Source organism: Typopeltis vanoorti, chromosome 11 (assembly GCF_054136105.1).
Source record: "Typopeltis vanoorti isolate ZY-2024b chromosome 11, IOZ_Tvanoo_1.0, whole genome shotgun sequence".
In the NCBI taxonomy this organism is placed as follows: domain Eukaryota; kingdom Metazoa; phylum Arthropoda; class Arachnida; order Uropygi; family Thelyphonidae; genus Typopeltis; species Typopeltis vanoorti.
This window is the reverse complement of record NC_143559.1, coordinates 74,957,123-74,974,907: the sequence shown is the minus strand read 5'-3', so window position 1 is coordinate 74,974,907 and position 17,785 is coordinate 74,957,123. Positions and strand designations below refer to the sequence as shown.

The 17,785-nt window shown below is 35.3% G+C and overlaps 1 protein-coding gene across 1 annotated transcript in view; it reads left to right on the top strand.

The window, feature by feature from the left end:
- The window catches only part of LOC150101748 (leucine-rich repeat-containing protein 47-like), a 76,231-nt gene that overhangs the window by 38,553 nt on the left and 19,893 nt on the right, over positions 1 to 17,785 (top strand). Inside the window, exons 3-4 of the mRNA XM_090400292.1 lie at positions 2,796 to 2,912; positions 11,525 to 11,643. Of these exons, the coding sequence (XP_090256418.1) occupies positions 2,796 to 2,912; positions 11,525 to 11,643 (236 nt within the window). The remainder of the gene's footprint in view (positions 1 to 2,795; positions 2,913 to 11,524; positions 11,644 to 17,785) is intronic.

The following is a 17,785-nucleotide window of genomic DNA, read 5'->3' as shown; positions in this document are numbered from 1 at the left end:
ACCCTGGACTATGTTGTATGCAGATGACATCGTGCTGTGTGCAGAATCAAGAGAAGAATGGCAGCTAAACTGGAAAGTTGGAGGAAAGTATTGGAAGAGAGAGGTATGAGACTGAGCAGAAGTAAGACAGAGTATATGTGTTGCAATGTTGATGGCAACCAGGAGACAGATCTAGAGCTGTAAGGAGATGTCATCATGAAGGCCAGTGACTTTAGATACTTAGGTTCAACAATGAAAGAGGATGGTGAGGCTGAGAAGGAAGTGGGATGCAAGATGGAAGAACTGAAGAGAGATGGCTGGAGTGCTATGCGATAAGAGTATGCCGATCAATCTAAAAGGCAAAATCTACAGGACGGTAGTGAGACCAGCTATAACGTATGCTATGGATACTGTGGCCCTGAGGAAAAATAACATCAGCAGGATGGAGGTAGTGGAGATGAGAATGCTTAGGTGGATGTATGGTGTGACCAGAAAAGATCATCTGAGAAATGACTATGTAAGGGGAACGGTGAAAGTTACGAACTTAGGAGCAAAGATACAGGAGGCAAGATTGAGATGGTTTTTGTCATGAGATGAGGAGGAGGGAGGAAGAGTCTGTGGGAAGAAAGGTCATGCAGATGGATGTGCAGGGGAGGAGGAAATGCGGATGGCCAAAGAAGAGATGGTGGAGAGGACTTGAGGATGAAGAACTTGGATGTGGCTACAGCCCAAGACAGGAGGTTGTGGAGGAGACTCACCACAAACAGCGACCCTACTTAAGTGGGAAAAGCTGCAGAAGAAGAAGTAGTTACTTTTGTCAGGAATATCGTGATGTGATACAATTCAATGTTGTTGCTATAGACATGGAATTTTGGGTAAAGAAGAGCTCACAGGTTGCATAGACAGCTTAAAAGCTATACAAAGAGCAATTATTATTGATGATTCCAATTATTATTATTATGACATAACACCTCCAAGGAGCTCATCCTAGGAGGGCACTTTACTCTATGTAGTCTGCTGTCTATACTACTGAAACCTTCATTTATACACAATGCCACAATTCATCAAGTACATGCAGTGTGATCTATTACCTCTAATCTTATTTTTTCTCTATAAATAGGATACAGAGTGGAAGGAGGGAGGAAAAAATATGGTGTATAGCAGGAGAGTAAAGGACTTTATAAAATGACTACCTCATATTACTATCCCATCCCATATAACCCTTAAAGCCCATTCACAGTACCAATGTATTGTGGATGGACTATAAGTTTTTTTTTCTTTAATTGTTTAATATTTTATATTTTTTATTTATGTGTTTACATATTAATGGAAATTCTCTCAATACCACCAAGTATTGGACTGTTTCAATCCTCTTCAGGTCTTTGGTAAGTGGGGTATGAAATTCATCTTTCACCCAAAGATGATCACAGATATTCACACCTACGATGGGATTTAAACTCACAGCCTGTTAGAGAGTAGGTATGCTAATCTCTTGACCAACCAAGCTGGCAAAGGGTGTTGGTTTTGGTGATAGCCATGTGTTGAGGCTTAAGTGGTGTGATGACATCATGTTGGAGGCTTAATGGAATTTAAACAGCACTCAGAAAGGATTAAAACTTATTTTAATACTTCCAATATTTTGTCTCAGTCACTGAGACATCTAATAATGAGACATAAGGTGAGATCTCTGATAATTAATGTTCCCAAATTTTCAGAAGTTTGATGCAACCGTATTTATTTAGATTCAGTTGATTTCTGAGTGCTGCTGCAGATTCTAAAAATAGTCTTTTTTTTTTTTTTTAATTTACTGTGGAACATGGTAGTTTTTTTTCCAGGAGATCTTGTGGATTGTATCTAAAACATGGTCTGCCAGGCCAGACTGACCATAGTCATAATTGGAAATGTATGATTTGTGTTCTAAGCAGATGGTTGCTGATCTACCTGTCTGTCCAAAGTACACCAGCTTGAAGGAACAGGGTACTTTATAAACTCCCAGGCACTGAGAGAGGAGGAAGCTGATCTATGGTAGAACAGATAAGGGTAGCAGTTTACAGTGGGGCTTAAATGCTGTGTGGAGGTTGTACTTTTTTAAGGACTTGGCTATTTTTTCTTGATGTGCCATGGATGTATGGTATGGTGATGGCATTTTAGAACTCTTTCTGAAGAGATGGCAAGGGAATAGGGGAGGAACTGGTTATTTTTTTAATTTTGTAATTGTTATAGCCATTGGAGAGGAAGGTGTTGTGTGTATGTGGTTGAATTTGGTTGAAAAGGCGGTTCCACTGGAACAAAGATTGTGGGCTCTCTTGGTTAGAGTTTTAATAATGCCATATTGTTGAGAGGGGGTGGTGGTGGAAGTGATAAATATATTTATCTCTCAGCCTTAGTTTCCTCTTATTAATGTTGCAGTATCTTATTGTCTGTCATATTCTTTCATATAGTGATTTGCCAGGATAAATAGAACTCTGCCCTGTATGCTGACAGTGTAATTGCTACTTTTCTATGTGTGGTGGTAGTAAGTTTTTCTGTCTTCTTTCTTTCTTCCTAATTTTCATGTCCTAAATAAATTTAATTTTCTTGTTTCTTCCTGTTTCTTAATCTTTATGCTAATAAACTGCTACATAAACGTGGAAATGGTGAATTACATGCTTTACTTTTTTTTAGTATGATTAAAGCAATTTGGTAGTTATGGATTATTGTGAAGCAGTTTATAATATTTAAATATTAATCAGTAATTGCTAAATGGAAAAATGTATTGAAATTTGCTAAGAATATAAAATTAGTTCAATATTGGGAATTTTATTTTGCATTTTCAGACTAAGCTACATGATACAATTTGTGACAAACGCAATCTTGCTACCATTGCAACTCACGATTATAGTAGCATTAATGGAAACCTGACATATGAAGCAAAGCCACCATTCGAAGTTAAGGTAAGATGAACTTAACTAAATATTTTTATGTGATAATTGTTGGATGGTTGATATAAGCAACAGTCCAGTACTTATTAACATTAATAAAATTTTATTAACATACTACACCTGACTGTTAAGAGTCAGATCTAGTATATATGCTGTGATAATGACTCTCACGTAGGTATTTTTAGCAAAGAGATTACAATGAACTAGAGAGAGAGAGAGAGGGAGAAATACCCAATCATGTCACTTGATGGTTCCTCTTTTGTAGTTATAGTTTTCCTTTTTTTCTTTTCTTTAGTCTTGCCTAAGTAGTGCCCATGTGCATATACAGTCAACTCTCACTATAGCAGACTTGTGTTCCAGGAGTAGTTTGTTGTAATAGTATGTTTGCTGTAGCGAATTTTTTTAAACATAAAATTGTAGCTGTAGATCTTTGGTCAGGACTCTTATTTGTTATAGTGTGAGTCAACTCTATCTGCATTTATGTATTGTTCCTGAATATCCTACTTTGGCAAAATATAAAAAAACGAAAACACTTATGAACAAATTAAAACTTTTTTTGCAACCAAAATTAATTTAGATGATTCTGATGTATTTTGAGGTAATGAATTCAAATCTGTAGACTGAAATATACAAATAGCATTCAGGAAAAAAAGGAAACAGTTTGAAAACAAGAAGAAAATGTTGAAGTTGCAGTTGTCTTCAAGGAAAGAAAAATCAGTACAGTCATACCCCGAAGTTACGCGGTAGGTGAGACCAACAAAAAGCGCGTAAGTCAAATTCGCATAACTCGGGTATAATTTTGCATACAAATATACAAAATATTAGTTAATTGGGACCAAAGGTTTACAAAAACACCTATATTTTTTAAGAAATATAATCATAATTGTAGTTTTTCGTACATAAAAAATAAGAAAGTTATTTCGATGTCATTGGTTTCATAAAATCTAATAGATTCGTCTGATGGCATAATGTCTTTTTCTTGTCACGCAAAATTTCTTCATAGCAAGCTAATGATTTTTTTATTCCTTACCTTGTGGCTACAATTCGTTCCTCGTTAGAATCTATGTCCTCCAAAATCTGTAAACCTTTCTTTTATGATTATTCTTACTGTGGATTCCTGTAGATCAAACTTCTTTGCTAGCTCACAAATTATCATTGTGCCTTCAAAATCCTTAATAATGTTGAGTTTTGTTTCCAAAGTCAATGTTTTTCTTTTCTTGCTAGCTGTAGAAGAATTGGACTTGCTTCCTTTGGATGACATTATTATTTTTTATGTGATAAAATTTTTATGAAGAACATAACATTAAACAATCGCAAGGTTTGTAGACTATAAAAATCGTGCATGAATAGAGACTGCGCGAAACATGTCAGTGCTTGTTCACAGCATGTGCTACACTGGCAAATGCGGCCGGTGCCAGAAAGATACGACTAGTGGTGCGGCCAGACGGGAATACGTACATATATGAAACCGCGTAATGCCAGATTTGTGTAAGTCAGGATATGACTGTGTTTCATTGTGGATGCAAGAGGCACTCAAAGAAGCAAATCAGTGTGTAAAAGCAGATAAACATAAGTTATGGAAAGACTTAGATAACATAAATGATGACAAAATGTGCTGGAGACTATTATAAAAAGCTTAGAAATGGAGAAAAAGAGTAATGTGAAAGCAATCCAAGATGACAAAAGTGACATGAAGACTGAAGATATTCTAGATGTCTGGGGTAATTACATTGGATGACTGCTAAATGAATGAAACAAGCAGTGACAGAATGATAGTAGAAAATATTCAAGGAGAATGTAGACAGGAGTACATATCAGTACTTGAGATAAAAAAAAAAAAAGTCATCAAAAATATGAAATTGGAAAGGCAGCAGAGTAGATGATATATGGCCAGAAATGCCGAAATATGGGGATATAAAAGTTTCATTATCTATTCTGTGTAATTCAGACAACCTGGTCAGAGGGTTGAATTCCAGTGATTGAAGTAGAGATCTCATATTATCCAACTTTCAAAAGAAAAATAAAACTGACTGTAAGCATTACACAGCAGATTCCCTACTGAGTGTTCCAGCTAAAATTTATAAAGCATACTTGAGAAGAGATTAAGAAAAATTGGGGGGGGGGAGAAGAACAAGCTAGGTTTGGACCAAATAGAGGGATTAAATTTTCACTTGAGGTAAATAGCCAAGAAATCATGGAAATATAATAAGGCACTGTATTTGAGATCTATAGATAGATCTAAAAAAGGTATATGAACAAAATATCATGAGAAAAGATTCAAAATGCTACAATTTTATGTTGTAAATTGGACATTATGTAGATCAATACATAGTCTATATTTCAGTTGTAAGACAGCAGTTAAAATTGAAGGAGGTACAGGAAAATGATTTGATATTAAATCACGTGTAAGAAAAGGATTCGGCCAATGGTATCTCCACCTTGTCATGGTGGGTGGGTGGGCTTGTGCATGATCCTGAGAACGATGTTGGTGGTTGCTATGCTACCAGTAGGACTTCCCAAGCCTGACTGGTAAAAGGTTGAGGGTCCAGACTAAGACACCCTGGTCCTCCAGGTTGTGGGTTGAGCATGAGGCTGACAACCTCATCTTGTAAAAACCTTACTTGTTAGGAACCAAGTACCAAATAAGCCTCAATATCGGACTGTACACGATGGAGCTTGACCTGACGCTTGCAATGAAGGATTACGATTTGGAACACGGAATGTCAGAAGCTTATATAGAACAGGTGCACTGCAAAAGCTAAGTGATGAACTTAAAAATATAAAATGGATGTAATGGCAATTCTTGCAAGTCGACTAGTTTCAAGCATTTGTACGCAGATATCTTGACAAACTGTGGCAAGACATCTGCGAACAAGTAGGCCTATACATCCCTTTACCCACAGCTCATCATAGAGAATGTTTTTTAGTGGTGTTGTATCCATAAAAATTGGACAAGACACCAGTAGGCTAATGTACTCTTTCAGGTGAGGGTTCTTTTAGTCTTTCTTCCAATTCTAGACGACACCTGATCTGATGTGAAAGTCATCATCATCAAATTCCTGCCATGTACCCTCAAGGGGTGTACAAGATATGATAGTACTACATGAAAAATTCACATCATTAATAACTTCCTATCTACAATTTTCCTCCAAATCAGTCTGTTACTTGTCAAGACTCCAATATTATCATTATCAGATCTCATATTTCTATCTTCTAAGGCACTTTGTACGGTATCAATCCACCTATATCTTGGTCTTCCTCTGGGTCGTTTTCCTGCCAACCTGGCAGAGAACACTTGTTTTGCTAATGTTTCCTCACCCATTCTGTTTAAGTGACCATACCACCTGAGAATAGCTCTACTGATACATCTGTTCATGCCTCTAATCTTTCTCAGGACTCTCATATCTGCAGTCTCTAGTCTTTGGTCAAGTGTTTTACTTCTGACCCAGCTCTCAGATCCATAAGTTAAAATTGTTTTGAACACTGTCTTGTATACAGCTAATTTAGTGTTCCAACTAATTTCTCTCTTATTTCATATGAATTTATTCAATTGACTTCCTACCATACCAGCTTCATTCATTCTACTTTCTGTTTCCATATTTAATTGACCATCTTCACTAAAAATCGTGCCTACGGAACTGAAATGTTTTACTTCTTCCACAGGTTCGCCATTCACAACACAGTTGACATTTTCAACAATTCTGCATATTTTCATTGTCTTTGTCTTGTTATTGCTGACCTTCATACCATATCTATTACAACAGTTATTCAATTTAGTCAGGGAATCCTGCAGACTTGTAGTAGATTTATTTAGAAGTATAACATCGTCCACATAAAGCAAAGAGCTGACATCAACATCTCCAATTTTGATATCATGTTTAATACCACTTTCCTTCATAATGTGATCCATATAGATAATGAATAACAGAGGGGATAATGTACATCCTTGTCTCACACCAGATTTAACATGAAACCATCTTCCTGTACTTCCTTCAATTCTAACTGCTGACTTACAACCCAAATAAAGACTAAGTATTGCTTATATATATTGCTACACCATATAACTGTAGCTTATTGAAAACTTCTCTCTTGGCACCTTGTCATATGCCATATCCAGATCGACAAAATTTAAATATAGATCTTTGTTATATTCCCATGCTTTCTCAACTTTTTGTCGTAAAGTTAAGATCTGATCCTGACAGCCTCTATGTGGCCTGAATCCACCAAGCTTTTCTTCCACAATTCTTCTCAACTGTTTCTCAAGTATACTTGCATAAATCTTACCAGGAACACTCAGTAGGTTCCTGGTAAGATCAGTTATACCTCTGTAATTCTCCATTCAGTTTTATTTCCCTTTTTATATATGGGTACTATGAGAGCTCTACTCCAATCAACGGGAATTCGTACCTCTGTCCATGCCTTCTGAACTATGTCGTGCAGCCACTGTAAGACTATTATACCACCATACTTAAGCATTTCTGGTCAAATATCATCCACTCCTCCTGCCTTTCCACATTTCAAGCCTTTGATGTCTTTTTCTACTTCAAGTATGGATATGTATCCATGTCTGTATGCCTGTTGAGTGTTTTTTACCACTGTGCTATCACCGCTTGTTTCATTTAGCAATTTTTTGAGGTAATTACTTCATACTTCGAGGATATCTTTTTGTCCCATTTTCATGTCACCTTTATCATCTCTAACTCCTTTTACAGCACTCTTTCCTCCATTTCTAAGCTTCTTCAACAACTTCCAGAATATCTTACCACCTTCTTGATATTTATCTTCTATGTTCTTGCCAAAGTCCTCCCATGACTTTTGTTTTGCTAGTTTTACACAGTGTTTAGCTTTCTTCCATTTGTCTATGTATTCTCTCAGAACACAAGCTGACTTATTTGCCAGCTTGTGATGTGCTTTCTTCTTTTCCTTCACTGCCTTTTTAACTTCCTGTGTCCACCAAGGAGTTCTGATTTTTCTATCCTTGCAGACATACTCACCACATGCCTCTCCGGCTGAATCAATCAGTGTTTTCTTGAAGGCTTGCCACTGAATCTCCAAGGTTTGGTTGCTGTTCTCGAACTCTTTCATTTTTTCTTCAATATTCTCTTTTCTGTATGAAATTCACTTTTATCCTGCTCAAGACTAAATAGTGATCACTTCCAATTTCAAATCCTCTGTACACTCTGGTGTCCTGCACCAATGAGAAAACATCACTATCAACAATAACACAGTCAATGAGACTTTTCTTATTCCTTGCCTCTTCTCTCCATGCGAATTTGTGCACATTTTTATGTTGCAATATGGTGTTAGTAATAACCAGTCTATGTTCTGAGCAGAAATCCAACAGATATTTGCCATTATTATTAGCTTTGATCTTTTCTCCAAATTTTCCCTATATATTTCTGTATGTCTGACTATCATTTCCTACTCTGCTATTTATATCCCAACAAGGACCAACTTTTCCTTTTTCATTGTGTCAGTAGCTTTTTCTAAAGCATCAAAAAATTCCTCCACTTCTACCTTAGTAGAACCCTCTGTGGGACCATAGGCACCAATCAGTCTCATTGTCCAGTTCGCCATTCTGATATTAGCCCACATCACTCTACTTGAGACTGCCTGCCATTCAAGAAGATTAGCCTCGTATTTGTGCTGAATACAATGGCTACTCCTTCTTTTCCTTGGTTGTCATTGCCTGAATATATCATTTTTTATTTATTGCTCAGAAAGATCTCGCCAATTTTAGTCTTTTTTGTTTCAGTCACCCCTATTATGTTGATCTGGTGCTTATCTAATTCCTCAGCTAGCTCCATTTTTTTGCTATTCATGCTTCTTATGCTGATAGTAACAATCTTTAACTCTGGTGATGGTGAGTTGGGGTGTGTTTTCAGATTTTTTCCAGTAGCTGACTTTTCACTGTTTGTCCTGGTTCCCTGGCAAAAACAACGGGGGCCTTGTTTAACCAGGTGACGCCACAGCCGGCATGAAATTTTGTCATGTTGTACCATCATTTTCTATATTGGTTTAAGCCAATAAGAATACAATTTGGTCGGCTAAATCCCAAATTGCCAGCCCATCCTCGTTCGTTCAGTATCCAAGTAGATACCCAGCAGGGTGTACCACGAGAAGGTGCACGCTCTTGCCTACAGTGTAACCTGTTTTGAACTGACTGGTAGATCAATTAACATACACTTTGAAGAACACAAAAATTACATCCGTGATTATCCATATGGCAAGTCAGGATTGACAGATCGTGCTCTATCACATAGGATCAGATGGAGGAAAACATCTATATTACATAGTCCCTCAGACCTGTAAAAACTTCTGTTTTTAGACTCAATATTAGCTATAAAGCACTTTCCCAACTTCAACAAGTATAGTTGCATTAAATTACGAAAGACCTGGGAGACTGTCATTTTAAGACCTGATAGCCTAGCCTCTCGAAATTAACTTTATGGTTATGTGATCGATAGAGGATGCTTAGGACATTAGTTCTGTTTTCAATTACAGTTTGGATTGTTTTTTTGACAATTAATTCAGTGTTGTGTCCCTGTCAATTGTTATAATTGTACTCTGATGATGATTGATGCTGGGTAGAAAACCAGCAAAATATATATTGGGTTGGCAAATAAGTTCATTCGATTTTTCAGAGTGGAATGAAACACATTTTTATTTAATATATATAATACATGCTAGTCAGTTATATATTTGACCCTCTTTATCAATGACCTCATGCCATCTGTCCACCAACTTCATTATGCCGCATTCATAAAACTCCTGAGGTTTACTGACAAAAAACTGATCCAGGTGTCTTTTGACAGCCTCTTCATTAGCGAAGGTTTTCCCATTCAGAGAATTCTGCAACGATCGGAATAAGTGGTAATTGGAAGGTGCCAGGTCCGGTGAATACTGAGGATGCGGAAAAACATCCCAGTCAAGACGTAACAATTTTCTCTGGGTTGTTAACGATGTGTGGGGTCTGGCGTTGTCATGGTGAAAGACAACTCCTTTCCGATTTGCCAATTCAGGACATTTTGTGCTAATTGCAAGGGCCAGTTGCGTTAACTGCAAGCAATAGACAGTTGAATCAATCATTCTACCTGACGGTAACACCTCATAATGGACAACACCTTTATAATCCTTCCAAACAGAGAGCATGATCTTCTTTGGGTGCAATCCCGCTTTCGAGGTTGTTTGTGGCGGTTCGCTTTTGTACCCTTTCGCTCTTGATCTTTTACGTACCACGTTATCGTACACAACCCATTTTTCATCTCCCATAATCATCTGCTTCAAAAATGGTTCATTTTCTTGGTGACGTCTCAACGAATCACAGATGGATATGCAAGCAGTCTCATATTGGCCTCAGGTCAATTCATGCAGCACCCAAACATTGAGTTTTGAAACATATCCCAGCTGGTGCAAATGGTTTTCAACATTTGTATGGGATATGTTCAGTACTGCGGCAATCTCCCACTCTGTTTGTGACGGATTTTTATCGACGATATCCTTCACAACACTTGAATCAACCTTGGTCGGGCGACCGGCGCGAGGCACATCTGACATCAAAATTTCCAGGATGGAATTTGGCAAACCACTTTTGGCATACACGTTCTGTTAAGGCACCATCCCCATGTACGCTGCAAATTTTTTTATGGGCCTCTGCAGCTCATTTGCCTTTTTTTGAAATAAAAAGCAAAATATGCTGGTAACGTACGTTATTTCCTTCCCTTTCTAAAAATATGTTACACGCATGCAACTGAATTAGGCCGAACGATGCTATACATTATGGGGGGGGGGGGGGTCACTACCCTGGCCGGTTTTGACCTTTGTTGAGGTCTCATCAGTGGGCATCGCTTCAACCTGGGTATTTACATCTGGGTCTACCTATCCACTGATGAGACCTCAACAAAGGTCAAAACTGGTCTGGGTAGTGACCCCCCCCCATAATGTATAGCATCATACATGTCTGCAAGGAGATTTGCTTTGCATTATGGGGAATACTAAGGAAAGTGATCAGAGCTTACTCCACCTTTACCACAAGTTGCTCCTGTCATGAAAGGTTTGCTTGTGCTTGGACCTGCGGAAACTTTTATAGTTTTTATATTCGGCACGAAACTTGTAGTTTCTCTATTCGACTTTGAAATAATATTGGATTCAATATCCATTTAATTTGAATAATTTTGCATTGTCGAAGTGAAGCCTTTTGGCTCTTTATTTCAGTAAAGAATTAACTAATGTATATGTTGACCATTTGGACTATACACTGGGTCTTTTTTTTTTTTTATGTACTTCAGGCAAATCATGATCGATGGCAAAATGTTGTAGTTCATTTTTCTGTGTGTGATTTCATCTAACACGTTGGAACTTTTTTTTTTAATTTGGATGCTTTTATTTATTAAATAAGATATTAAAACACTATGTGATTTTCATTCTTTGTTTTATATATTTTTTCCTTTCAAAATTTTCATGACTTTGTATTTATTGCATGTTTATGAATTCTTATTTTTAACTAAATGTAATATAATATACACTTTCATAACTTTTGTGGTTAATATTTTAACATTTATAGTCCATTATTAAGCCAGTTCATGCTTCTTAATAATATATTTATTAAAAAAATCTCTCCTAAGATTGTTCCTTTAGGAAGGAAAACTACTTTTTCTGGTGCAGAATTGTATAAACAGTTAAGTGAAGAAGCTGAGGCTGTTCGTAAAGAAAAGAAACGGAACACCTATTCTGGAATTCATAAGTAAATATCTCAAAATAGTTCTATCATGCACTGTTTTACTTTATATTATGCACATATTGTTAGCAAGTTCAAGCTGCAACAAATATTTCCTTTCTGACTCTTTGTGCAGTGAACAGTGATTAATGTGAATTTATGATAAATACAGGAGTATATTGTTCCTAAACAGTGGTGTTCAAATGCTCTCTCACTTTCTCTGAATCCCTTTTAAATTCCTGTAAATTAAACATGTTTCTTGTTCCAGTGGTTTCTTATGTTGAATTTACAGTTATTCTGTGATATACATGTAACATTATACTAAGTTACTTAGTTGCCTGGCTAGAGAGTTAGGAAAATGTTTGAAAGTTAATTTGTGACCAGTTACAATGTTATCTTTAAGCTTGAGTAATGAAAATAAATTTGTTATCTTAAAGTCTAAGGGTAGCTTAAATCAATCTGATCCTAAGTTGTTCGGTTAGAAAATAAATTTTGGTTTGATTGAGTGATTAAATTTTTCTACTCGTTTTTTTTTTTTTTTTCTTGTTTTGACTAGTTTTTCTTTCAAATTTAATTTGAAAGATAGATATAATGATTCTTTGAAGGAAAAAAAAAACTGCATGCCTAACCTCGACCACATTCATCCAACCATAATACAGTCAACTCTCAGTCTATATAGAGAACTTGTAGGGACCAAAGAAATAGTTTTGAAAACAGTTTGGTTTTTATGGGTTGTTAACAAATAAAAACAAAGAAACGCTGACTAGTTTCACACAAAGGAATGGCTTTTTTCAGGATGAAGGTAACGAGAGAGAGAGAAATTAAACACTAAAACATGTAGACTCAAAAGGTTTAATAGCACTTTAATAAGTCAGACATTTTGATCTGAATATATCAGATCCTTGCCAGGGAATAGACAATTCATCAAAGTAGAATAATAATAATGGATTTCAAAAGATGTTAGCCATGCACTAGTATAATATAGTACAGTAGATTGAGAGATGTAGTACAAAAAAAAAAAAAAAAACTTATTGCTGCCAACTAATAAGAATAAGACTCCCAATTTTTAGGTAAAGAAAGACAATAATTATGGTTTGAATTAGAGTAGTAGTGTTTCAGCATTCTCTTTGAACAAATGCTCAAATATGAAATGGCATTGGTATAATAGATGAGTCTTAAGACCACATGATTCTGTTGTCATTGTCAACTCCATGCCAGACTAGACTTTGCAGTCTTGTTATGAATGATATAAGGTTAGTATTCCTATAGACTTTTCTCGTAAAAGAGAGAGAGATGTCAGTCATAAGGGCCTTAGTAAACACCTGGGAGAGATGGGGGGGGACATTTATCCTTGGTAGGAGGTAACAGAAAGAGTTCGTTGATAGGAAAAAATGTACACTAAATTATATTTCTTGAGGATCTTTGAAATTGATTCAGAAATTCAGCAACATAAGGAATTGGTGCTCTCAGTATAGGTTCAGGATTTTTAGGAATAGGCTTAAGAGTCAAGAGTGCATGGAATCTTCTGTGGGCAGAAGCCATTTTGCTGTAATACATTGGATGTTGTCAAGTTGTAGTTTTAGATCATGAGGTTTGGAGCAAACAAGATGAGCTCTATTTAACAAAGTTTCAGTTATGCCCATTTATTGAGAGGGATAATGTACTGAATCTTGCTGTATGTAATAGCCAGTGCATGTAGGCTTATGATATACAGGTGGTTAGTACACTAGAAAGTGGGTAAAGTGTAGGCTATTTGATTTTAGTTAGGAAAGAGGGCAGAGCATCTTTAGGATGAGGACATATTGCAAAAACATCATCCACATATCATGGCCAAAAAAAAGATGGCTGGGGTTACATGGAGGAGAATATCTTTTAGATGCTCGAGATAAAAATTAGATAGTGTCTGAGAAAAAAGATCTTGCATGAAAGAAAGTATATTTGATTTGCTTGTAGAGTTTATTTTTTGCAGAAAAAATAGCCTAAGTGAATGACAAAATTAAACAATTTCACTATTTGGAGAAAATGCCTGTGATAATAACTGATCAGTTTTTTCAGCACATATGAATTCATAAACAAGGATTGATAAGTCAAGAAATCTCAAGCTCTTTTGTTATAAAAAAAAAAAGCAGAAAATGGCCAGTCTGACTAAAGAGTAGAGAGTGTCTAAAAGGAACACCTGCTTTATGGATTTTTGGCAGACCACAGAAATCAGGGATTCTACCAAAATGAGTCTTCAGTTTTTTGATAGTTTTCTTTGTCCCAACTGAAAGCTTCATTCAGTATGAATTCAGTTTGTTGAGTTGGTTATTAGTGGGGTTATGATTGGTTTCTTGGTGAGTGGGAAGTGGGGGGTTCTATCATGTAAAAGAAGGGTTTTTTTCCTGATTTTTATAATAGTTAAATGGGCTTTGAGTTTCAATGATTCCGAAGCTTTAAATTTGGCTTTAGTAGTAGTACAGAAGAAACTTCAAGTCATAGCTTGGCATTGTCACAAGAGAGATAGACAAGTCGTGCCCAATATTGTGGAAGAAGTTCAGTAAGGAACTTTTTTTAGGAACCATGGAAGAATTATGTCCTTTGGAGAGAACAACAGTTTCTGTAAGAGGACTTCCCATTTTTCATATCAGGGTTGATGTAAGCTGGTCTTTGCTTAGAGAAGAGGGAATCAACCTTGCAGTCAAGAAGGTGTTTGTTTATTGAAGGAGCAGCTGACTGACTGTCCAAAGTTGCATAAAACTACATTTAGTAGATAGGCATCTAAAATAAAAGTAATTGACTCCTGTAACTACTGACATGACAGTTAAAGGATTGTCTGACTGCTCAAAGAGTTGATTATGTACAAAGGAAAGGCAGATATCGATGTAAATTTAACACCAAGCGATTTGATGGTTTCTTTACATCTAGTGAAGGTAGGAATTTGTTTTAGCATTTTTTTTTATTTTATTATTATTTTTTTAAAAGCTGTCTTTATTCATATCTCGCCTTATTGAACAATCAGCTTGCCAAGTTTACCAGTTTTTATGGTCAAATCCTTCCTGTGAAGGATAAAGCTTTCATGGCACTTGTAACAAACTGAAACAAACACTGAAATGCATAGACACAAAAGGTTTGATATTGCTTTATGAAATCGAATATTTCTTTATAAATAAACATTGCTTTGTTGACACCATCCCTCTTAACAACTGGGCATCATCAAAACTGCTACACATCTGAACTTGAACCATGAGTGTCTTTCTTTACCTAAAATTTCAGAGTCCCGTTCTTATTAGTTGCAAGCAGTAGTTTTTTGTATTGCATCTCTGTCTACTGTACCATATTATGCTAGCATGCAGCTCATATCTTTTTGAAATCCTATCATTGTTATTATATGTTGAGTTGTCTGTTCACTGACAATGATTTCTTATATTCAGATTAAAATATTTGATTTAATAAAGTGTCATTAAACCTTTTGCTACATGTTTCATTGATTGTTTTAGTATTCAAAATTGGAATACTATGAGTTTTCATGCTAAGAATAATAATGCAAAACGGAAAATTCACATGGAAAATTAGATGTTTAATTGTAAAATTTCACCTGTGTTTCATAGGCATCTTCAGTACATAACTAGAACAGCAATTAAACAATATCAGAAAATGTACCACCACCATAATAGTTTTTAAGTACAATAACGAAACTGGTCATCATTTTTCTAACTTTAAAAAATTGTAAATATATATAATTAAAAGTTAATACTTTTTCAGTCTGTTAATCTTTCCTCTCTTCCGTAAAGGAGATAAACATAGAAACTAAAACCATTTGATAAAAAGAAAGTTGACATATGTTGTAATTATTTTTGTAGCAGTTCTGAAGATAATGAGTACAATGTATTAAGGTCTTGATAGTCCCAATTTTTTTTGGTAAGGATGAAGGTGTGATTCTACATAGGTCTTCTTTTGAAATACTGAAAATTGTAGTCTACCATCTGGTTGAAGAATGGTTAGATTCAAAAAAGCTATTTGTCTTCTTCTTTTTCTAAAGTGAACTGGATCATGGGGTGAACCTCATTTATTTTGGATAGAAATTGCTGAAAGTCAGGAGAACTGCCATTCCAAAAACATCATCAACTTATGTATATTGATGAAATATTGTCAAGTAGATATCTTTCAATTGGCAGTAGTTGGAGAAATAGGACTTCCTGTTAGCTGTTCTTTCAATCTGTTGGTTAATATTTGTTTTGAAAGGTGAAAATATCCAGAGTGAATAATGAAGTTAAAAAGTTTTAAAATATCAAATGAAAATTTTTTTCTGAAGTAATTCAATGGCATATGATAAAGAAATTTTAGTAAATATAGAAACAATATGAAGTGTTTTAAAGGTGAAGCTTTTCTCATAGAATTAGCTAGTAAAGTAGACAAATATTTGATAACTTATATGTGCCATATCCGATGCAATCAACAACTGGTCTTAATGAAACACCAAATTTGTGAATTTTATGCAAACCATATAATCTTGGAGAATGTGTATGGAATGTCTTAATTTTTTTTCTTGAATTCTTCATCTTAACAAGAAATATTATCAATGAGAATATTAAGTTCATTGATCTGACTACCTGCAGGATGAGAAGTGAGAGAGGCCAAAGTAGAATAGTCTTATAGCATTAATGAAATCTTTCTACACTATTCTCTTTTATCTTGAACAAGAGTTCTACCTTTATTCACTTTGGTAATAATCAAGTTGTTGTTATTTCTCAGGACTAAAGAGCTTTAAATTCTGCACACAATAATTTTTGCACTCTCAAAACAAATTCTGTTTGCTATCTTAGGAGAAACAGAAGTGGCTAAGTCTAGGACTTAGCATTGAAAAGAATGTTTGCACTCAAAACAAATTCGTTTGGTTATCTTAGGAGAAACAGAACAAAGTCCTCTAACTATGCAGTGAAAAAAAAAAGTCCATTAAGGGCAACTTTAGAGAACAATGCCATGAAATGTTCTTTTGATAATAACCAAAAATTATCTTGTGTTAATGGATTGCTTGATATATTAGCATCAAGTTTATCCATGTTACTGGTAACGCTATGAATACTGGTCCTAGAATTATTTGAATTAAAAACACAGCAGAACAAAGCTGACAAATACAGAAAATAACATTGAAAAAATCAGCCACTAAAACAGATTCTAAGGCATTCTTAGTAGAGATGATTTACAGGCAAAATTTTACAATTAAATATCTAGATTTTTCACAAGTTTTCCATTTCACTATTCTAATTTTGAAACAAATTGCTCGGCTTTACAGAGCGCCTTCTTCAAAAAACTATTGACTGAAACAAAACAAAAAAATAGATATGGCAAGCTTTTAGTAAAGAAGGCTAAATAGAATAATATAATAATATTTCTAAAATGTAAGATAGCTCAGATTATTTCCATCTGTGTTGTAGAATGAAAGAAGTTTTTTGATTTGCCAAAGCACATTGAATTTACATGAGGGTAAAGGATATCTGATGACAAGATGGAAATATTAGATACCTTCGAAACAAAATGTGCTCAAGTTTTGATGAAGAAATCTGAATGTCTGATACAGTTTCTTAAGTAAATTAAGTATGGTGTCAAAGGGATACTAATCTTGTGAATTTTTGGTAAGCCTAGTTACAGTCTAGGAGTTAACAGATGAAGTGAATAATTTTCCTCCATGATCAGATCCTGACATTCATTGTAGAGACTCCATTTCAGTTCATTAAGTCAGTAATTTCTCTATTAAAACTGCTAACCTTAAAATTCACAGCAATGTGGCCTTCTAGTAGGAGGAAAAAATATCAGAGCTTGCTTATCACTCAACACACATCGTGATATTGATTGGGACAAAGCCTATATACTATACCCTGAAAAAATGTTCTTTCTTGTTGTCTGGAAATCATTTAATTAGATCACTCGACATACTTCAGCTTTTCAGCCAGTCATCTCTAGACAATGCTGTGCCACACTTCACTGGCCATCCATCATGCTTTGATTGTATTGTTAATACTCCATTAACAATCAAAATTAAAATTAACAGTTTCATTTAAGTTTTTATGATAACTGTATGTCAGCTGTCATGTTTATTTGCCCTGAAGGAGTCACTCTTTCTTCATGGTGAAAGTAGGCAGTTTTTCTTTATGTTTTTTATGGTGTGAGTAGTCTTTTATCATAAGAGGTG